The sequence below is a fragment of the Zosterops lateralis genome (assembly GCF_965231275.1).
Source record: "Zosterops lateralis genome assembly, chromosome: 18".
Lineage (NCBI taxonomy): Eukaryota > Metazoa > Chordata > Aves > Passeriformes > Zosteropidae > Zosterops > Zosterops lateralis.
Genome location: NC_139778.1, coordinates 732339 through 754667, shown reverse-complemented (window position 1 = coordinate 754667; position 22329 = coordinate 732339). Strand labels below are relative to the sequence as shown.

Below are 22329 nucleotides of genomic sequence, written 5' to 3'. Positions count from 1 at the left end.
GGAAATTCAGGCTTTCCCCCCTCCTTTTTATTCCGAGATGAGCCTTGCATTTCAGGCTCAGTTTGACTTCAGCTGTATCTCTGAAATCCTGGGAGGGTGAGGATCCCCATCCTGCCCTTTTCGGTGCTGCTGCTGCTCCTCCCTGGGGAGCTCCTTGCAGCACCAGGGGGGCCGAATATCCCCATGGGATCCCCAGCTCGGGGCTGGGGGTTCCTGCCCCAAACACAGCCTGTGCTCTCCCCTGGGGCTGAGGGGTGACTCTGTGCCCTCCCAAGGACCATTCTGACCGATGCCCTCCCCCAGCTGAGCCAAGTGTGTCCCCATGTCCTGCAGGCACCACCCCGGGCCCGGGGCCATGCCCGAGCGCAGTGAGGAGCTGTGTGCAGCCTCAGCCCGGCCATGGACAGCTCAGGTGGGTGACACTGACCCCCCTTGGGTGGGATGGGACCCCCTCTGTGCTCCCACGGCGGCTCCCCGGGGCTCTCAGGGCCATGGGGAGGGGGTTCTGTCCCGTGTCCCCGTTCTATCCCCTGTCCCCTCGAGGGGCTGGCCCGGCTCACGTCCCCGCTGTCCCTTGCAGAGGTGGAGTCGGACATCCTGCGGCGAGTGCGGGCGCTGCTGCGGGAGCTGGACGGGCACCACCCCTCCTGCCAGAGCGACCGAGGTGAGGGGCCTGTCCTGCCCTGCCCTGCCCTGCCCATCCCTGCCCATCCCTGCCCTGCCCTGCCCATCCCTGCCCTGCCCTGCCCTGCCCTGTCCTGCCCCTGCCCCTGCCCAGCCCTGCCCTGCCCCTGCCCTGCCCCTGCCCTGCCCTGCCCTGCCCATCCCTGCCCTGCCCTGCCCTGTGCCCTGCCCCTGCCCAGCCCTGCCCATCCCTGCCCATCCCTGCCCTGCCCTACCCTGTGCCCTGCCCCTGCCCAGCCCTGCCCATCCCTGCCCATCCCTGCCCTGCCCTGCCCATCCCTGCCCTGCCCTGCCCATCTCTGCCCTGCCCCGCCCTGCCCCTGCCCAGCCCTGCCCCGCCCTGCCCTGCCCTGCCCCTGCCCCTGCCCTGCCCTGCCCTGCCCTGCCCTGCCCTGCCCTGCCCTGCCCTGCCCATCCCTGCCCTGCCCTGCCCCTGCCCCTGCCCCTGCCCTGCCCGGGGGCACTGCACACCCCGACAGTCCCCTCTCAGGGCCCGCTGGGGCACGGTGGCTTCACTCACTCGCCCCTCCTGACCCACAGGTGCCATTTCCTAAATCAGCTGCATTTGTGCCCCAGCAGCTGCTGCTACCACCCTGCTTCTGTCACCCCTGCACAGCCCCAGCAGCCTCTGTCACCCTCTGTCACCCCTGCACAGCCCCAGCAGCCTCTGTCCCCCTCTGTCACCCCTGCACAGCCCCAGCAGCCCCTGTCCCCCTCTGTCAGTTTAGAACAATCGATTTTGCTCGGAGCACACAGGGTATTTTACAGATTTGATTTTGCCCGGAATGAGCCGTGGCACCCCCAGGGCTGAGGGGTTTTGTGGTCCCTGCCCTGAGGGGGAGCTGTGGGCAGCCAGGGAGCAGCGCTGGGAGGAGCAGGACCCCAAACTCCTTGGGGCAGGTGGGGAAAGCAGCTGGGCACAAACAGAGCAACAGGAAACAAACTTCACATCCCTGCTTTTCTCCAGCCCCCAGCCCTGGGATCTGCAGGAGCCGTTCCCAAGGGTTTCCCCTTTCTGGTTTCCCAGAATTAGATCCCACATGGCAGTGCTGTATGCAGAGCCAGGGCAGGCCCTGCAGAGGGTCACAGGTGCAGGCAGAGGGCAGAGGAGGCTGCTGTGGCTCTCAGGGATGTCAGAGCAGTGTCCCAGAGGGGATTTTGGAACCCCAGTGCTCAGGTCCCTGATTCCTGGGTGAAACCTCCCCTGGATCCCTCCCCTGGTGACTCGACCTCCCCTGGCTCTTCCTGCCCAGGGATGCTGCGATGGACCCTGCACAAGAAAATCCAGCAGAACCCCAGCACCAGCTGTGTCCTGGTCAGGATCCTGGTGAAGGAGCTGGAAAGGGTAAGTGTCACCTCAGGGGAGTGCCACCTGACAGAGGAGAATGTCACCTAAGGGCGGTGCCACCTGAGAGAGGTGAATGCCACCTCAGGGAGGGGACTGTCACCTCAGGGCAGTGCCCTGGCTGCAGGGCTGCCCCTCTGTGCCAGGTGAGGCAGAGGGACGGACTCAATTCCACTCCAAGCAAGTCTTTTAGGGTTTTTTAGGGCTTTGGGGCCTGTCTGGGCACTGGGGCTCAGCACAGAGTGGTGTGGGACACCAGGGCTGGTCCCAGCTGATGCTCAGGGCCCAGGCTTTGTCCCTAAAGGGACAGTGAGCCCCCAGGAGCCCCTCAAGCTGCTCCCTGCACACCAGCCCAGCCCTCATGCTGCTGAACCCTCCCAGCCACTCCAAACTTCCCCCACCCCGCCCCACCCTCTGTGGCCTCAGGTAGAGTGGAAATTCCTCCCCCGCATCTCTCACTTCCACCCCACCCAACCCCGTGCCCTGCCCTGGAGCCGTGGGTGGAACCTGTTTTGGTTTCATTGGTTTCATTGATTTCCCACATCACCTTCTGGTCTGGTGCCATCCTTCAGCAGCCTCTGCATCCTGCTGTCACCTGGGCTGGGGACATGCCATGAGGAGAAGCAGCCCCTTTGCTTTCTCCTGAGCCTGCCTCAGTTTACCCCAAACCCTTGTCCCCCTCCTGCTCCTCCTCACCCCACAGCTGAACCCCACCCCTTGTCCCCTACTCAGAACCCCCCCTGGACCATTTTCTCTGCATCTTTGCTATTTCTCCTTTGACCTGGGAGGCTGGAGCAGCCCTGCCGAGCCTGTCACCTCCCTGAGGACCCCCCTGTCCTCCACGGGCTGTGCCAGCCCTGCCCAGGTCCCTGTGTGCACACCCAGCACTGATCCCAATTTCAATCCCAATCCCAGTTCCCAGTCCAGGCCCCTGTGCACACACCCAGCAGTGATCCCAGTCCCAGTTCCCAGTCCAGGGCCCTGTGCACACACCCAGCAGTGATCCCAGTCCCAGTTCCCAGTCCAGGCCCCTGTGCACACCCAGCAGTGATCCCAATCCCAGTTCCCAGTCCAGGTCCCTGTGCACACACCCAGCAGTGATCCCAGTTCCCAGTCCAGGGCCCTGTACACACACCCAGCAGTGATCCCAGTTCCCAGTCCAGGTCCCTGTGCACACACCCAGCAGTGATCCCAGTTCCCAGTCCAGGGCCCTGTACACACACCCAGCAGTGATCCCAGTTCCCAGTCCAGGTCCCTGTGCACACACCCAGCAGTGATCCCAGTTCCCAGTCCAGGGCCCTGTACACACACCCAGCAGTGATCCCAATCCCAGTTCCCAGTCCAGGGCCCTGTACACACACCCAGCAGTGATCCCAATCCCAGTTCCCAGTCCAGGTCCCAGTACACACACCCAGCAGTGATCCCAATCCCAGTTCCCAGTCCAGGTCCCAGTACACACACCCAGCAGTGATCCCAGTCCCAGTTCCCAGCCAGCCCTGCTCCCACCCGGTGCTGTGAGCATCCAGCAGTGATCCCAATCCCAGTTCCCAGGCTCTGGAGCAGCTCTGGGGTGATTTGCAGGCTCCCCCTCGTGTTGTGCCAGTTCAGCTCCCCTCAGTGCCTTGGGAAGGGATTTTATCCAGTGGCTTTCACAAATCCAGGCAGGAACAGCCACGTCACCCTTGGCTGTGGGTTCAGGGGTTCTCCCAGAGGGTTTGAGGGCTGTTTTCCTGTGCAGAAGCCAGGCCAGTTCTCCCCTGCAGCTGTTGTCACTCTGTCACTCCTCCCTTCCCTTGCCCAGGAGGGGTGGCAGCCCTCCTGATCCCTTATTCCCTTCATCTCCCTGAAGCTCTTCCAGGAAATCCCTGGCACTTGGGGCCTTTGTGGGTTATTTTTTTTTTTTTCCACTCCTCAGCAGCTCTGAGCCATCAGCACCAAGCAGGGATGATCATCTAGCAATTTCACACCCGAGTTCCTCCAGGGCTGACATCCACTCAGCAGTTCCCTGCTATTCCTTTTATTGATGTTTTCTCAGGCTTCGCTGCCAGCAGCTCCATTTAACTTGGACCCATCAGCCCTGAGGAGGGGGCCAGGATTATCTTTGGAGTGGGAATCTCTTTCCCGGGTTTCTGCAGGGGCATTCCCCAGGCTGATGCTGTTGCTAGAGGCAGAGCAGGCTGCAGGGAGGGGCTGGAGCGTCCCTGGGATTCCCATGGGGACACGGGATGGGAACAGCTCCCTGTTCCCTCTTCTCCCACCCCACCAAACCCAACACAGGCTTTCCCCAGAGGTTTTGAGTCCCCCCAGGAGTGGAAAGGAGCTCTTCAATGAGCTCAGTCAGAAACCTGTGCTTGCTCTCTCCCCCATCCCCTGTGCCCCTCCCCAGGGCCATCCTGCCCACCCTAAAACCCCGGGGAGGGATCCCAAACCAGACTCAGGGATCACCCCCTGAGCCAGGATGAATCCCTGTGGTCAGAGACAGAACCTGCCACACCCTGTGGCTGCTCCTGCCAGAGCCTGAGTGTCCTTCCCTGCCCTCTGCTCCCGCAGGCAGAGCGAGGAGACCTTCGGCACTACATCATCCCCCTGCTGCACACGCTGATGTACACCCTGATACAGGTGAGCTGGGCCTGGGGACAGGTGAGCTGGGGCTGGGGACAGGTGAGCTGGGCCTGGGGACAGGTGAGCTCCAACCTGCCCTGGGCCTCCCTGGGGCAGCATCCAGGGACATCGAGGGGTGGGGTGGTCCAGGGACACCGGGGGCCACAAGAGAAGCCACTCACAATCTGGAACAGCCACTCAGGACCAGAAAAGCCTGGGCTGGGCCTGGGTGGGCTCAGGTGTGCATTTCACATGTCCCTGTGACACCCAGAGTGCCAGGTCCTTCCTCCTGGCCCCTTTTCTGGAGGTCTTTCAGTGTGTGGGGGTGCACAAAGCCACCACCTAGCAAATAAAAAACAAAAAAGGGTCCCTAAGCTCCAGTGGGTGTTGCTGGAGGTTCCCAAACCACTGCAGGCCCTGATTGTGCCCATGTTTTGCATTTAAATCCGTGGTGAATTTGGTGCCCTCCCAGACTGGAGGCTGTACAGGTTGGAGCAGGTTTGGGGGTCACTACCTGTCCCCTCCCTGTCCCCCTGCAGGCTCCGTGCGTCCCTGACGAGCTCTGTGCCAGGATTTATGACTTCTGCAAGAGGCTGCTGACCCTGCCCAAGCCCTTCTGCACCATCGGGCTGGACTATGCCAGCAGGCTGCAGGTGGAGAGGACGGCCCCAGGTGAGGGGGTGCCCCTGCCCCATCCCAGCCTGGCACTGGGAAGGGCTGGGCCCTCCAGTATGGCATTTCTTATCTTTTTTTCTTCTGTTAGAGGCAGGATTAAATGCTCAGGAGATGCAGTTTTTGCGTTCAGCCTCAGATGTTTATTAATAATTATCTACAGTACAGTCTCACAAGCTGTGAGTTCTAGCTAACAAGATGAAAAATGGCTCTGTCTCTATATTTTCCAAGGCCTTTTAAGCACAAATTATCCAGTTATGAAATGACACCTGAATTATTTTTACTTTTAACTCAATACCTAACCACCCGTGGCCCACAATGTGGATTTTTCTACCCAATTACAAAACACCACCCAGACCATGAAGAAGAAGGTGAAAAAGAAGGACTCAGCCTCTGCCCTAAAACCTCAATCTTGCTTTATACATGTATTACTATATTCTAAAACCTTAAACTCTAAATTTTCCACCCTGTGATATCACACAGTTCTATTCAAACCCCACACTCACAACCCCAGTGCTGTCACTCAATTTTGGAAGCCTTTTCCATGGCCTCAGTGTTTGCTTGGAGGTCAGTGCCTGTCAGCACAGAAATTCTCAGTGCCCAGGGCTCCAACACTCGAGGGGTGATGCAGAAATCAGCTCTGCAGCAGCCCCAAGGTGTCAGTGAGACTGCAGGGAACAGCCCCATGTGGGAAGCAAGCCCAAGGACATGTGCTTTCCTTTTGATTTATTAAAAAAACTGTGGATATTGATCTAATACCAATATCCAACTATGACGGACAAAGACTCTCTAACAGTTTAAAGTTAGAAAGTGTATGTTTATTACACACCTCAATTTACAGATGGTCACAGGGTCTTTTATGTCCAGGAGTATTGAATACCCAAAACACAAATGCACATTCATAACTCTGGTACATCCCATTCCCCGCTCCGTATGGTAATTAGCCCAGAAAACCATTAAGCATCCATAGTTTGTTCTTTAAAATGGGTCGGTGGTCTTTTTTATGGGGTGGGGTCCCAAAATGATGAAGTAAGATGGGTCTTCCTCCCTTTGACTTTTTAACCTTTAGTGTTAGTGACAGCTGAATCCTGTTTTTTCCAGGACTGTTTGATTTATGATTGTATTGTATTGTATTGTATTGTATTGTATTGTATTGTATTGCATTGCATTGTATTGTATTGTATTGTATTGTATTGTATTGTATTGCATTGTATTGTATTGTATTGTATTCATGGGGTCTATTGATTATTCAGGATGCAAAAGCCTGGTTTGACAGCTTCCCTGATTTATCAGTTCCTTCTATGATTTATCAGTTCCTTCAGTCTGGCTTCTGTTAGCAAAAGGGAAGTCCTGGCTACATTATCTCAGCACTATCTATTTTGACTACAGTCTTTAATTCTTCTAAATCAATGCCTCACTTTTTTTCCTCTGCGTTCTTTTGCTCTGTTCTCATTAAAGTTCTTCTGGTTAAAGCTTTCTTTGATAGGAGCCCTTCAAAGCAACCCTTCAGAGCAGAGCGAGGTGCAGACACCCCATGAGGGGGAGGTGAGACAGGAGAAACCTCCTGGGGGATTTTGGTGCCGTTTTGAGGAGTCTCAGCCCACCCCAGGCAGCCCAAAAACTCCTCCCCAGCACTCCAAGGGGCACCTTTATCTCCCCTGATTTGGTCCAGGAATGGCTCAGTGAGCAGGATTGTCTCTGAGCCAGGACAGGGGGATTCAGCCTCTTTCCTGATCCAGAGACCCCTGGTGCTCCTCGGCTGCCCCCAAACATTGTCCCCATGTGGCCCTGGGGACAGCGCTCCTCCTGCTGCCTCCAGCTCTGCTCCCGAGCTCAAAGTGCCCTAAAACTAAGGAAGGGAAACACAGGAAATCATCCCAGAATAGAAGGGGATTTCTTTTTCTGGAGCCTGGCCTTTGTTCTTGACTGTTTTTAGCTCTGGCCCAATTCTTGGCTGTTTAACCTTGTCTCAGTGGGTGTTCCCCGGCTTGGCAGAGCCACCTGAGCCTCTGGAGCTGGGAGCAGCCCTGGTTATTCCTGCAGCCCTCACTCGAGGTGTTTGTGCCCTTCCCAGGAACCCTGTACCAGAGGATGGTGATTTCCGAGCACAGCCTGCCCAGCGCCCCGTTCCCGTACCAGGAGAGGTGAGTGCTCCCCTCGGGAGGGGTCGGTGCTTTCATTTCCTGGGCTCCTGGGGAAATCTGTCCTTTTCCAACACTCGGAATTAATCCTGGTTGGAACAGACAGCCTGGGCCTCAGCCACGTGAGGGACGCAGCTGGGTGACATCCAGCACCTCACTAAACTTTGATTTGGGAGGGCACATTCCTCCTGTGCCCGAATTATTCTGGGAGCCAGGGAGCTGCCCTTGGTGGGGAGACAGGGTGAGAAGGGGAACGCCACAGCAGCAATGGAAAAAGTGAAATGTGAGCTGCTCCTGCCAGCCCTGACATGGGTGATGTGGATCTGCATCTCTCCCTTCCCCCCTCCACTGCTGCCCCTGCAGGATTTTCATCTTTGCTGACCCGGAGCTGCTGCCCGAGGCCATCTGCAACGCGCTGCTCACCGACACCGAGGCCGCCCGGCTGTCCCAGAGCCCCGGGGGCTGCATGAGCTGCGTGGTCGCCCACGCCCTGCAGGCGGCCCTGGGTGACTCCTGCGACATCCACGGCCTCAGGGCCCGACTCCAGGTACTGCAGCAGCTGCTCCGGGGCTTTTCCAACGCTCCTGCTGTGGCTGGATGCCTTGGAGAAACAAGAGGTGGTTTGGCAGGTGGAGAAACCCCCCAGGCTCCTCTCCAGCCCCAGCAGCCCCAGGGCTGGGCTGGGCTGGCACTCAAACATCCTTCAAAGGGAAAACAGTGGTACAGCAGAGCCAGAGTTTGGAACCTTTAGTCTGAGTGTTGCTTTTGCCCAGCAGAGCTGAAACAGAGCCTCTGTTACCTCCTCTGTGAGCCCCTGGGCACTGCAGGGGTCTCTCAGGGGAAAGATTTCCATCAGTTTTCTCCAAAACCTCCTGGAAGGAGCTGTGGGGTCACAAATGTCCGGCTCAGAAACTTTGCAGAAGCTCTGGGCGATTTCCACTGCCAGGCCACCTCTGTGTGCCTGCTGTCCCCATCTCCCGAGAGTCACCCCAAGCGCTGAGGGTGCCCCAAGGGACATGGTGCCCATCAGAGGCAAAAGGAGCTTTAAGCAGCCAGCATCTCTCCCGGGGATGAGAGGACGTTCGTGTCCCCATGGAAGCAGTTTTTGCAGGGCTCATTTGCTCTTTCTGCTCGTCCCGCTGCCGTGTCCACGGCACATCCCGTGTCCCCGGGTGCTCACAGCCGTGTCCCCACAGGGCCTGTCCCCGGGTGCTCACAGCAGTGTCCCCACAGGGCCTGTCCCCGGGTGCTCACAGCAGTGTCCCCACAGGGCCTGTCCCCGGGTGCTCACAGCCGTGTCCCCACAGGGCCTGTCCCCGGGTGCTCACAGCCGTGTCCCCACAGGGCCTGTCCCCGGGGGACGTGGAGCGCTGCTTCCAGCAGGTGGTGGCGGCCGTGGAGGGCGCGGGGGGCTCGGAGCGGGGCCAGCACACAGCGAGGCTGGAGAGCATCTACCGCAGCCTCCTGGGCCCCGAGCCTGCAGGTGAGCCCCGGGCAGGTACTGCCACATTCACAGGGAGCTCTTGTGTCCCTGCTGTGTCCCTGCCACCCTGACAGGGAGCTCTCGTGTCCCCGCTGTGTCCCTGCCACCCCCTTTGGCAACAGGAGCAGCCTGAAGTGACCTCGTGGCCAGCAGGGAGAGCTGGCCCTGGCAGATTTCTCACTGAGGAAAGGGATCAGTGGAAATTCCTGCTGTTGGTTCAGCCTGGGCCTGGATGGGCTTTAAGGTCCCTTCATGCCTAAACCTTTCTCTGACGTGCAGGCCGGTGGCACTGCCATCCCTGCCAGGCTCTGTCCCAGCCTGGGGCCACTGGAGCTGCACTATACAAACTATACAACTATATATATATATATATACACACACACACATATATATACACATATACATATATACTATATGTATATATATACACAACTATAACAAAATCCCAAAATCCCAAAATCCCAGTCCTTGACATCTCCCCACACAGATCTGGAATAGCCAGAGGGAAATGGGGTCATGGTTCCTCCCCTGACTCCTTCCTGTGCCCCAACCCCCTCCCCAAAAGGTTGGGGAGTGTACCTGTGCAGGATTTTGGGAGCCGGGAGGGGCGTGGGACCATCACCTTTTGGGGACAATGTGGGGGGTGGGACCATCATCTTTTGGGGGCAGTGAGGACATGAGACCATTGCCTTCTGAGGGCAGTGAGAGGGGTGGGACCGTCACCTTTTGGGGACTGTGAGGGTTAAGATTGTCCCGCTGTTGTCACAGAGCTCTCTGGGGGTAAAAGAGCCGGTGCCGATGGGATCGGAGGGTTCAGATCATTACATTGCAGGCCCACGGCTAGAGGAGTGTTAATTTATTCTGCAATCCCTCTGCTGGCTGAAAGGAGAGGTCCTTCACTCCTGCCCGTGCCTCAGTTTCCCCCTTTTCATTTCTCCCTCCCACCAACGGTGTGGACACCTGGTGACGGCTCCGTTTGTGGGAGGAGAGGCCTCCCAGCCTCACACCTGGCCAGGAGCAGTGGGGTGGGGGAGCCCCAGGGCTGCCTCAGCCAGCACTCAGCTCCTGCTCCCGAGTGGGGAAAGGCTCCCATGTGCTCCATGTGCATCCTTCTTTCCCCAGGGAATGCTCCCCGGGAGGGGCTGCAGGGGACCCCTCTGCCCAACCCCAACATCAGCTTCCACCTGTGGACAGAAGAGGAGCAGCTCTGTGAGTGCCCCGGGGCTGGGGGAGCTGGGTGGCTCCAGTCCCCAAGGGGTCACTCAGCCTGGACCCTTGGGCAGGGGATTTGGGGACCATTGTCCCAGGGCAGGCTGGTGGGGATTTGTGCTGGCTGCCCCCCTCCCCAGGGGCTGCTGGGGCCAGCTGGGGGATTGGGGCTCTGCGGGGGTGAAGGAGAAGCTGGGGCTGCAGCAGGATGTGCCCAGAGTTCCTGACTCGGCTGTGGGTGCCCCTGGAGCCCTGACAGTGCTCTGATGGGCTCTGAGCAGCCTGGCCTGTGGAAGGTGTCCCTCCCCATGGCAGGGGATGGGAACAGGATGATCTTCAATCCCCAGCAGTCCGGGATTCTGGGACTGGAGTGAGCTCTGTCCGTGGGAAATGGGCCCGAGGACCCGCCGGCAGAGATCTCAGTTTGGTGGTTTCCCTGGGAGGAGGGAAGCCGGGGCAGGGCCGGGCAGGGCCAGGCTGAGCCCCGCTGTCCCTGCTGAGCCTGGGGGAGCCCCGCTGTCCCCGCTGAGCCCCGCTGTCCCCGCTGAGCCCGGCCGTGCCCGCAGGGAAGGAGCTGGTGCTGTTCCTCCGCCCGCTGTCGCAGAGCTGCGAGCCCGGCTGCCTGGGGCAGGACCTGGAGATGCAGGACATCCTCGGGGACTGCGAGTGCTGCGGGCAGAGCCGCTTCTCCGTGCTGTCCACCGACAGCGGCATCGAGCGGGACCTGCCCGCGCCGGAGGAGCCCTGCGCCCGCTGCGCCCCCTGCGCCCGCTGCGCCCGCTGCGCCCCCTGCGCCCCCTGCGCCCGCTGCGCCCCCTGCGCCCCCTGCGCCCCCTGCGCCCCCTGCGCCGCCGACACCGAGCGCTCCCGGCTGCACAGGAAGGGCGGCATCAAGAAAAAGCTGTCCCCGCTGGACGGCGTGGCCTTGCTGCAGGCGAAGCCCCCCGGGAAGCCGCCCAGGGGCTCGGGGACGCCCCCGCCGCAGAGGCTGCACACCGCCCGCCTGGTGCTGCTGGGGGACGATCGCATCCTGGGCCGCCTGGCGCGAGCCTTCCACTCCCTCAGGTACCCGCGGCTCTGGGGACAGCGGAGAGTGGGGCTGCCCTGCCCCTGGGGCTGTGGGAGCAGCCAGGGCGGCTGGGGATGGGGTTGGGTGTAGAAACATCCGTGACTTCCAGGGACAAGGGACTCTGCACACCTGAGATATTCTAGAATATGTGGGTTTATTGCAGGGCCGTGGGTAGAAAGGGCTTTGCCTTCAGCCACCAGCCTGGGCTGGAGGGAAGTGCCAGAGAGAGAAGGAGAGAGAGCAAGAGGGTTTGGGCTGAGGAGAGGGGAGAGAGAGAGCAAGGGGCAGGGTCAGAGTGCAGGGGGAAGAGAGCAGAGCTGAGAGCAGGGAAAGGAGAGCCAGGTCCAGAGAGAGAGAGCCAAGAGAGCCAGGTCCTGCTTACAATCCATTCTATCTCCTTTTGTGATGAATATTCTAATTTACAGTGACCAACCAACACAAGACACAAAATCCTATAGAATCTCCATACAGCCTATAAGAACTACTACATTACCATGTGTTATATTTTAAACTCTAAAAACTCCTCTTTAGACTTTTCTGTTTTGCTCCATTGACCTTTGGATCCCTCAGGCAGCAGAAGGGGATTGTTCAATCCAAAGGGATTCTCCTCCAGCTGCCCAGGCTGTTGTCTTCAGGTTATAGAGTGACTAAGGCTCGGTATCCTACAACTCAAAGTGAGCTTCCATTTCTATCTCGATTACAGGTTTCACATTTTCAGAATCTTTTGCCAAGCAATCATATTTATAAGGTTTCCCTGATTCATCTTTCCCAACACTTGGGCTCAGCCTTACCAGGGTGTTTGGCTCCCAAACTCACCCGGCTGTCCCCGGCTGCTCTCCTGGCCCGGGTGACACACACAGAGTCCTCCTGTCTGTCCCTGGGCTCGCTTCAATGAGCCACCAGCGAGGCAGAGTGTTTCCCCGGGCCAAAGGGAAAACTCTGCAGTTTCCCAGCGGCTTCCCCAGGGTCAGTGACAGTGTGGGTAGCCTCAGGAACAGAGCTGGCTGCACAGGTGATATATTTCCTCTCCTGCCCTCCTCCCGGGGGCTTTAGCTAGCTCAGTTATTAGGAGGATTTGGAGAGAATTATATCAAGGACGAGGTGAGAGATCTCAGAAGAGGCCCTTTGTCCCAGGCGTTTATTCTTCGAGTTTCCAGGGGGGAAAGAGGGCGAGCAAAGGAAGGGGAGACAATTTACAGCCTCCCAGCTCAGAGGAGAGACAGCTGGACCACAGCCAGGGGGGTCAGAGAAGGAAGGAAGGGTCACTCTAAGTGGTCAGGGAGTCCAGGGGGTCAGGAGGGAGAAACCATTTCCCTAGAGAATTACAACACACAGGGACACCAGGCCCTGCCAAAATCCCCTCTGAGGGTCCCCATCACCTCCCCTTGCTCCGTTTGGGAGCCTAGGGCACGTCCAGGGGAAGGAGGGCACGTCCAGGGGACAGTGGCCTGGCACTGCCCGGGGGCCACCTCCTGCCCCCTCCCCTGGGGACATCTCCTTTGTCATTTCAGGAAACGAGAGGCCCGGCGGGTGTTCCTGACGGCCAGGCTGGACCTGCAGTTCTACCACATCCCCGTGGTACCGGGCCAGCCCTCGGGCACCGCGGTGAGCGCCTGGCACTGCCGGGGCTGCGGGGGGAGAGCAGGGATGGGATGGGATGGGATGGGATGGGGCGGGATGGATGGGATGGGATGGGGTGGGATGGGATGGGATGGGGTGGGATGGGGTGGGATGGGATGGGGCGGGATGGATGGGATGGGATGGGATGGGATGGGATGGGATGGGATGGGATGGGATGGGGCGGGATGGATGGGATGGGATGGGATGGGATGGGATGGGATGGGATGGGATGGGATGGGATGGGGTGGGATGGGATGGGGTGGGATGGGGTGGGATGGGATGGGATGGGGTGGGGGTATGTCACAGGTCTATCTATCTCCTTATGGCTCCTGATATGGTGAACCCCCCTGTTCCTCCTTGGCTACAGGAAACTTCACAGAAGTGTCAGCCAAGTCCCATAGGAGCTGGATTTAGGGCTGGGAGTAGTTGGGAGGGGTTCTCCAGGAGCTTCTCTTCATGTTTTGGTCAATCCAGGCCCAGGAAAAGCAAACAATCCTCAGGCTGCAGTGAGTGTGAGCTGTGTTTGCCCCACAGGAGCAGGCTGGCCCCGAGGAGCTGTGTGAGGTGGCCGGGTACCTGGGCAGGGCTGACCCCTGGTACGAGAGCAACATCAACACCCTGTGCCACATCATCCCCAAGCTGGCCACCATGGTACGAGGAAAACCTTCCCATTTCCCAAAAACGCCTGCAGCACCTGAGGAGGGCTCTGTGCCCTGCAGGGCTCTCCACCCCCAGACAGAGATTTTCCCCTTCAAACTCTCCCCAGGCCCTGCCAGGAGTGCCCGTGTCTGGCACTGCCCCAGCCCACAAAAGCCATTGCTGTGGTGGGGTTTTTTTTTGACCAATGGGACAGGAAATGGCAGATTTTAAAAAAATACTTTTTCTGAAATCCGCCCCCCCCCAGCTCTCATTTCCCGGCAGTTTGAGCCACCACTGACAGCCCACACAGAAAGGGCTGAGCGTGGGGGCAGCTCCCACTGCCTGTGCCAGGCCAGAGCACAGCTCATCCCTCACCCTGTGCCCAGCGAGGTGTGAGACTTTGTGGCAGGATTTCTGGGAGGTGGCAGGGCTGACCCAGCCTGTGATTTGTCCCCAGCCCTCGTCGCCGAGCAGGGCCCTGGTGACCGACCTGTTCCTCACCGATGTCATCGCCTACTACGCCCGCATGGGCACCCAGCCCGTCCCATTCCAGGTGCACTCTGTCAAGGTGTGTGGCACAGCTGGCACAGCCCCCGGGCCCTCAGTGATCCCACAAGGGCTGGCAGAGCTGTGCAGGGCCAGCAGGGTCTGGGGGCTTCCCACAGATCTGAGCCTGGATCCCCGTTCCCCCAGCCCATCCCTGGATCCCCATTCCCCTCCCCTGGATTCCTGGATCCCCATTCCCCCCTGGATCCCCGTTCCCCCAGCCCATCCCTGGATCCCCATTCCCCTCCCCTGGATTCCTGGATCCGCATTCTCCTCTGGATTCCTGTTCCCCCAGCCTGTCCCTGGATCCCCATTCCCCCCCTGGACCCCCTGGATTCCCCCAGCCCATCTCTGTTCCCCTAGCTGGAGCCCCTGATCCTGGCAAGGCCATTCCAGGATCTCAGCTCAGCAAAGGGAGCTTTGATGTTCCCCCCAGGGTGACAGAATTCCTGCTCTGCTGGGCTCAGGGTCCTCAGGAGCCCCAGTTCCTCCTCCTGCTTTTGCTGCTGGGAGCGAACAGGGCTTTGCTGAACAGCTTTGCCAAAAGCTCCCTGTACCTGCAGGGGCTTTGCAGGGTTTCCTGCAGCATCGTTTGATTTATTTCCTGTCAGCTTTGCTCTGAAATGCAAGACCAAGGCCTGTCCTTTGATAGGAGAGCAAAGAAGGGCTGAATTTGGGCATGCACCACCAGCCCTGCCCTCCCTGCAGCCCCTCCACAGCTCAGGCCGTGCACAGGGCTCCTTTCCATCAGCTCACAGCCACTGTGGCGCCTCTTGCAGCACAGAAGAAGCCCCTGCATGAGCAAACTGGCATGGGAGCTTTGGGAATTCCTGGTGGAGCATCCCCAGGATTTATGTTCACTAATAACCCACGGCCTGTCGGTCTTTGGAGCACCCAAAGGTTGGATCAGAGAGAAACTGCGTCCCCTGGAGCTCAGCAGCATCTCGGCCTGGCCCGGGGGAGGGGCTCGCGGTGGTGTGGGTGGGAGCTGACTCATCTCTGAGGGCACAGTGGCATCCAGTGGCAGGGGGCACTGCCCGTGGCTCGGCTGGACACGTCCCCGGGGCTTCTGGCAAGGTCTGCCACACTCCTGGAGCTCAGGAATTGGAGCCAGGGCAGCTCCCCCATCCCACAGGGGATGTTCTCTCAGGGATGTTCCTGTATGGGATGTGTCTCCCAGGGATGTTCCTGTATGGGATGTTCCTCTCAGGGATGTTCTCTCAGGGATGTGTCCCTCAGGGATGTTCTCTCAGGGATATTCCTGTATGGGATGTGTCTCCCAGGGATGTTCCTCTCAGGGATGTTCTCTCAGGGATGTTCCTGTATGGGATGTGTCTGTCAGGGATGTTCTCCCAGGGATGTTCTCTCAGGGATGTTCTCCCAGGGATGTGTCCCTCAGGGATGTTTTCTAAGGGATGTTCTCTCAGGGATGTTCCTCTCAGGGATGTTCTCTCAGGGATGTTCTCTCAGGGATGTTCTCCCAGGGATGTTCCTGTATGGGATGTGTCTGTCAGGGATGTGTCTCTCAGGGATGTGTCCCTCAGGGATGTTCCTGTATGGGATGTGTCCCTCAGGGATGTGTCCCTCAGGGATGTTCCTGTATGGGATGTGTCCCTCAGGGATGTGTCCCTCAGGGATGTTTCTGTATGGGATGTGTCCCTCAGCGATGTTCTCCCAGGGATGTTCCTGTATGGGATGTGTCTCTCAGGGATGTGTCCCTCAGCGATGTTCTCCCAGGGATGTTCCTGTATGGGATGTTCCTCTCAGGGATGTTCCTCTCAGGGATGTTCTCTCAGGGATGTGTCTGTCAGGGATGTTCTTTCAGGGATGTTCTCCCAGGGATGTTCCTCTCAGGGATGTGTCCCTCAGGGATGTTCTCTCAGGGATGTTCCTGTATAGGATGTGTCTGTCAGGGATGTTCTCTCAGGGATGTTCCCTCAGGGATGTTCTCTCAGGGATGTTCTCTCAGGGATGTGTCCCTCAGGGATGTTCCTCTCAGGGATGTTTTCTAAGGGATGTTCTCTCAGGGATGTTCTCTCAGGGATGTTCCTGTATGGGATGTGTCTGTCAGGGATGTTCTCCCAGGGATGTGTCCCTCAGGGATGTTCCTCTCAGGGATGTTTTCTAAGGGATGTTCTCTCAGGGATGTTCTCTCAGGGATGTTCCTGTATGGGATGTGTCTGTCAGGGATGTTCTCCCAGGGATGTTCTCCCAGGGATGTTCCTCTCAGGGATGTTCTCTCAGGGATGTTCCTCTCAGGGATGTTCTCCCAGGGATGTGTCCCTCAGGGATGTTTTCTAAGGGATGTTCTCTCAGGGATGTTCTCTCAGGGATGTTCCTCTCAGGGATGTTCTCTCAGGGATGTGTCTCTCAGGGATGTTCTCCCAGGGATGTTCCTGTATGGGATGTGTCTGTCAGGGATGTTCTCTCAGGGATGTTCTCTCAGGGATGTTCTCTCAGGGATGTTCTCTCAGGGATGTTCCTATATGGGATGTGTCTGTCAGGGATGTTCTCCCAGGGATGTTCTCCCAGGGATGTTCCTCTCAGGGATGTTCCTCTCAGGGATGTTCCCTCAAGGATGTTCTCTCAGGGATGTTCCTCTCAGGGATGTGTCCCTCAGGGATGTTCCCTCAAGGATGTTCTCTCAGGGATGTTCTCCCAGGGATGTTCTCTCAGGGATGTTCCTCTCAGGGATGTTCCTCTCAGGGATGTTCTCTCAGGGATGTTCTCCCAGGGATGTTCCTGTATGGGATGTGTCTGTCAGGGATGTGTCCCTCAGGGATGTTCTCTCAGGGATGTTCCTCTCAGGGATGTGTCCCTCAGGGATGTTCTCCCAGGGATGTTCCTGTATGGGATGTGTCTCTCAGGGATGTTCTCTCAGGGATGTTCTCCCAGGGATGTTCTCTCAGGGATGTTCCTCTCAGGGATGTTTTCTAAGGGATGTTCTCTCAGGGATGTTCTCTCAGCGATGTTCTCCCAGGGATGTTCCTGTATGGGATGTGTCTCTCAGGGATGTTCCCTCAGGGATGTTCTCTCAGGGATGTTCTCTCAGGGATGTTCCCTCAGGGATGTTCTCTCAGGGATGTGTCCCTCAGCGATGTTCTCTCTTCCAGGTCCTGTTCCAGGACCCAGCACAGGACCCAGCTGAGGACGTGTTCCTCACGGAGCTGCTGACCCAGGTGCAGGACAGCCCCTCTCACAGAGGTGTGTGTGTTCCCCCAGCCGCAGCCTGGACAGAGCTCCTGCCCTCCCCAGCCAGCCCAGCCCATCCCCAGCCTGCAGAGCTCCAGGCCATGGGCAATATTCCTCATTCCTGACAGGATTTCCCCAATGCCTTCATCTCCCTCTGGGCCCAGGAAATCAGGCTCAATGGAAGCCCTGGTGGCCACGGGTTCCTTCAGCCAGAGCTTGCAGTCTGTGCCTTTGGTTGGCCCCAGGGCACTCAGAAGTTGGATCAAAGCCCTGATTTAGTTGAGGAGACAAGCTGGGCTTCACAGCCAGAGTTGTTTCCTGTTAGAAATCCAGTTCCTCGAGTTGCCAGGAATGGAACAAGAGTGCTTGAAGGCTGGGCTGTTCCAGGAGTCCCATCCAGCTCCTCCCTCAGTGCACTCTAGTGTCCAGTCCAGTGGATATTTGTCACTGAGGTTGGGCACGGAGCCTGCAGTGAGTCCATCCCTCTGGCACAGAGCCCCAGCCCCCACGGCAGGGACGGAAGGGACAAAGTTTGACAAAAGGCTCCTGTGTGACCCCGGGGTGGCTCAGCCCGTGGGGGGATCCCTCTCTGCTGAGCACAGACAGTGGGATGAGGGGAATTCATCCCTCCTTGTTCTCTCCTTGCAGAGCTGAACACGGCCAAGAGGAAAGGCACCCTGGATGGCCCTGGCATCGACCTCACTGTCACCTACAGGAAGGTGAGTGGGGCTGCCTGCACCCCAAATCTCTGCTCCCAGGGATGCCCAGCAGGGCACTGATCTAAAAGGAGGCTGACTCTCCCTCTCCTCTGGAACTGCCCTCCAAGCAAGGCCAGAGAGGCTGTTGGCTCACCCTGTATTTGTGACAAGCTGTCTCCAGCCCTGTCCACACCCAGCCCTGCCAGGGGCACTGACAGGACACTGTTCCTGCCCACAGGTTGTGCTCAGTGACAGGCAGAAGGAGCTGGCCCTGTCCCTGCGCTCCACAGGCCTGCTGATGAAGGCCATCCCTGCTGAGGAGGTTCAAGGTGGGTTCTTCCTGCTTTGCTGAGGTTTCTGGTGCTCAGTGGAGTAAATCTGGCCATGGTCCCTGGTGCCTGCTGTGTCTGGGCACTGGGGGTGGAATCAGTGACAGGAATGTTGGTGTCCCCGTGGTCTGGTGGGGTTTTCTCACTCAGGAATGATGTGTCTGAGGCTCAGACAGGATTTAAGCATCTTCCCTCTGCTCCAGCCTTCCTCTTTCACCTGGCCCTTAGCGCAGCCTCTGAGCTTCCCACCCTGGTCACAACCTCACACAATTCCTTTGCCATGGAGCGTGCTGGAGTCCTGTGTGTCCACACACAGTCAGTGCTCCCAAAGGTGGGGCAGGCCCCTGCAGGACCAACCCTCAGCTTCTATCACAGGCCTGGGCTGTCTGAATGTGACCATCACCGAAATCATCAGGACCAACAACCTGGCAGGACGGTCGTTCTCAGTGAGTACCTGTGGGATGCTTGGGGGCCTCAATCCCTTACAGCAGCAGAAAAAGGGGCAGCCCCGTGGGGAGGAGAAGGTTTTGGGGCCACACTGAATCCTGTCTCAGGGGCTCCTGAATGCCTGAGCTGCTGCTGGGCTTACTCTGTGACCACAGAGACCAAGTGGAGCAATAAATCTTGGTCCCACCTGGGTCCCAGGCAGGGTCTCTAGTTCTGCCATCAGCTCCATCAGCTCCACGCCTTCAGCTGCAGTGGGAGAAAGCCCTCAGCAGGCTCTCCGTCATCTCCCCATCCAGGCTGTGGCAAACAGGTTAAAAACACGGAATATCAAAGTCAGGAGCCCAGAGCAGAGACCCTTCACGGTGCGGCTGGACAAGGACAGCAGGAGAACCTACAGGGACGTGATCGGGTGAGAACCCCGGGGCACCAGGCTCTGCATACCCACCCTGCAACCCCTCCTGTCTCCCAGAGAGCCCTGATCCTCACCCAGGACCAAACCCCCACCTTTCTTCTCCAGGGAAAGCAGGGCACACGGGTGCTCCCCTAGATTTGTGTTTTCGGGTGATGGTGGAGGAATAAAACGGTTCTTTACACAAAAGGTGCTGTCATTGAGACAGCAGAAAACCAGGCACCTCCAGGGACAAACAGAGCTTAGATCTCCTCAATTATGAATTGTATCACGATGCTGATGCTCTCTGCACTGACTGCATCCCTCACCTGGGGGTCTCCAGCAGGTGCAGGTGGGGGAGAGGGCCCAGCCCTGTGGGATTAATGTGCCTGGAGCAGCTGCAGGACCTGGGGTGTGCTGATGGTTCAAGGCTCAGCCAACACAACCTGTGAATTCCTGAGTCACACTGAGCCAGGCTCAGGATCCTGGGTTTGTGTCAAGCAGTGACACACAGCAGCTCATCTCTGCAGTCAAACCCGGCTGGAGAAAGCACAAAAGCAGCTGCGGCTCGCAGTGGGAGAGCCTTCCCACAGCAGGGAGCGCAGAGAGCTGGGGTTTGCTGAGAGATCAGATCTACACATGCAGGAAATGTATTCTGTGCTCTTCCAGCCTGGAGGTGTCTCCCTGCCTCGAGCCCAGCTACTGCCTGCAGAAGACCAGGACCATGAAATTCAGCTCTGATGAAACAGAAGATGTGGGGCTCGTGAAATACCTGCCCAAATCTCTGCTGCTGCCCATCAACACCTTTGCAGGAGTCATCCAATGAAGGAAATGGGAAAAGGTGCTGTGAGTTATGGCGTGGGGTCAGCACACAGGACACGGGAAAAGAAGCACACTAAAAGCCACCAGTGGTGACTTTAAATGACAATGGTGTGAAAAGATGCCCCAGGAGAGCTGGATGGTCTTGGAGGGCACAGCCATTGGCCTGAGGGTGACGGTGTGACAGCCCCTGCCAGGGGCACAGCCATGGCCTGCTGGTGACAGTGTGACAGCCCCTGCCAGGGGCACAGCCATGGCCTGAGGTGACAGTGGGACAGCCCCTGCCAGGGGCACAGCCGTGCTGCAGGACTGATCTTTCCCCTTTTACACAACTCAGGGAAAAGCTCCTCCACTCAGGAGGAGGGAGGCAGATCCATGGCAGGTGGTGCTGGCTGTCCTGTGGAGCCCAGTGCAGCCAGCAGCAGCAGCAATATTAATTTTGGAGATGTCCCACAGCCCTGCAGGGATCAGTTTTTCACCTCACATCCCAAACATGGTTGGTGCTCCCTAGTGCCAGACTTGGGCAGGAAACATTCTGTCCCTGAGGGGAGTGGAAGGGAGGCAGGAGGCTCACAGGCATGGCAGGAAACCCCTGCACAAGCAGCTGTTGTTATGTCAATATGGGGTTTAGGGGTGACCCTCTGCCTCTTCGGGGCTTCACTCTGGGGTTTGTACACACAAAGAAAATGCTCAAAAAGCCAAAAGGCTTTGAGCTGGGCTGAAGTGTGGGCTGCGTGTCCAGAGTTTGTTCTGTACAGCTGTAAATGATGTAGATGGATGATAAATTATTTGTAAAGGTGTCATGGGTGACTTGTACCAGAGGGCGCGGCCCTTTTAATGCCAAGTGACAGAAATTAAGACAAAGCCAAGCTGAAACTGCCAGTTGGTTGTGGTTGTGTGTTTGCACAGGGCTGGGGGTGGATGCCCAGGGGTTCCACCTGAAGATGAGGTTCAGTTTCCTCCCTGAGCAGATTGTCCAGAGAGGGTGTGGAGTTTCTTGGAGGACGCGCTGGGCCGTTCCCGTGTCTGTCTGTCCAGGCCGTTCCCGTGTCTGTCTGTCCGGGCCATTCCCGTGTCTGTCTATCCCAGGGCCGTTCCCGTGTCTGTCTGTCCCGGGCTGTTCCCGTGTCTGTCTGTCCCGGGCTGTTCCCGTGTCTGTCTGTCCGGGCCGTTCCCGTGTCTGTCTGTCCCGGGCTGTTCCCGTGTCTGTCTGTCCAGGCCGTTCCCATGTCTGTCCTGGGCCATTCCTGTGTCTGTCTGTCCTGGGCCATTCCTGTGTCTGTCTGTCCAGGCCGTTTCCGTGTCTGTCTGTCCGGGCCATTCCCGTGTCTGTCTATCCCAGGGCCGTTCCCGTGTCTGTCTATCCCAGGGCCGTTCCCGTGTCTGTCTGTCCCGGGCTGTTCCCGTGTCTGTCTGTCCAGGCCGTTCCCGATGGGCACCCCGCTGCCCAGCCCCGGCACAAGAGGTTACAGAGCATTAAATCCGGGTTGAGTGATGCACACAGGAGCTGTGCCAAGGGGAACAGGGACAACTGAGGTGTTGGCAGCTGGCTCAGCCCCATGGGGGTCATCGGCCTCAACAAGTGCACCCCAGGGATATGGCAGAGGGCTTGGGGAAGGGGGTCCAAAGGGAAAAGTCCACTCGGATGGTCCCTCTGGCTGGACGGGGAAAGGCATTGATCAGCAGACACCGGGACCTCCCTTCCCCGGGCTCCAGGAGGAAACTCCAGGCTCTGCTGCACACCATCGTGCTGATAACGCCGAGGAAAGCCTAAACGCTACCGAGAGTAACGAGCCAGCTTTGTTTAAAACAGCTCTTCCCGCTGCTGGAGATGCTCACGTCTCTGAAAACCTGTCAGACTCTCGAGAGGCGGTGCAGGGCATCTCCCAGGACAGAGAGTACCGGGTTTTTCTCCTGGTCCTGGGCGCTGTGGTGCTTTGGGAGCTGCTGGCCGCCTCCCTGGAGTGGAGCATGGATGAGAGAGTCTCCGAGTACCTGGGCTCTGTGGGGGCTGCGGGCAGCTCCGGGAGCCCTGGGCAGTGCAGCTCCTCGGCTATTCCCTGCTCTGGGAGCCCTGGGCAGTGCTGCCCCTGCAGCCCCTCGGCTGTTCCCTGCATCCTCTGCCTCCTAATCGTCCCATGCAAGTTGCCCCAGCAGAGGAAAATGAATTATTCCCAGCTCCTGGCTGCTGACTCCAGTGAAATGAGGGACTCTGAGGAGGAGGAGGAGAAGGACTGGCTGGTAAAGGCCATGGAGGATGAGAGCTTTAACAGGAATTGGATACAGCAACGTGGGATCAGCTAATCTGTGCCTAAATCTCTGGGGTGGAATGGGAACCTGGTATAATGATAATAGCCAGAAATCACTGCCAATTCTAAAGTGTTAATTATATACAGGCTATATCTGACAGGAAAGATTTTTATTTTTGAAAAAACCAACAACATATA

General features: G+C 58.1%; 1 protein-coding gene across 1 annotated transcript; it reads left to right on the top strand.

The window, feature by feature from the left end:
• Positions 1 to 348: 348 nt before the first annotated feature.
• On the top strand, positions 349 to 20805 carry PIK3R6 (phosphoinositide-3-kinase regulatory subunit 6). Its single transcript, XM_083874704.1, has 19 exons — positions 349 to 412; positions 581 to 664; positions 1938 to 2029; positions 4580 to 4648; positions 5170 to 5302; positions 7377 to 7446; positions 7807 to 7990; positions 8788 to 8926; positions 10049 to 10135; positions 10702 to 11200; positions 12716 to 12809; positions 13359 to 13475; positions 13921 to 14031; positions 17123 to 17213; positions 17850 to 17920; positions 18138 to 18228; positions 18604 to 18674; positions 18972 to 19084; positions 19733 to 20805. Exons 1-19 carry the CDS (start codon positions 400 to 402, stop codon positions 19887 to 19889), a joined length of 2286 nt encoding a protein of 761 aa, XP_083730830.1. The 5' UTR covers positions 349 to 399; the 3' UTR covers positions 19890 to 20805.
• Positions 20806 to 22329: the final 1524 nt, after the last annotated feature.

Excerpts from the sequence above, each read along its gene's own strand:
- PIK3R6 (XM_083874704.1), top strand. Across the intron at positions 11,201-12,715 it reads CGAGCCTTCCACTCCCTCAG|GAAACGAGAGGCCCGGCGGG; the intron begins GTACCCGCGGCT and ends TTGTCATTTCAG. Across the intron at positions 19,085-19,732 it reads ACCTACAGGGACGTGATCGG|CCTGGAGGTGTCTCCCTGCC; the intron begins GTGAGAACCCCG and ends GTGCTCTTCCAG.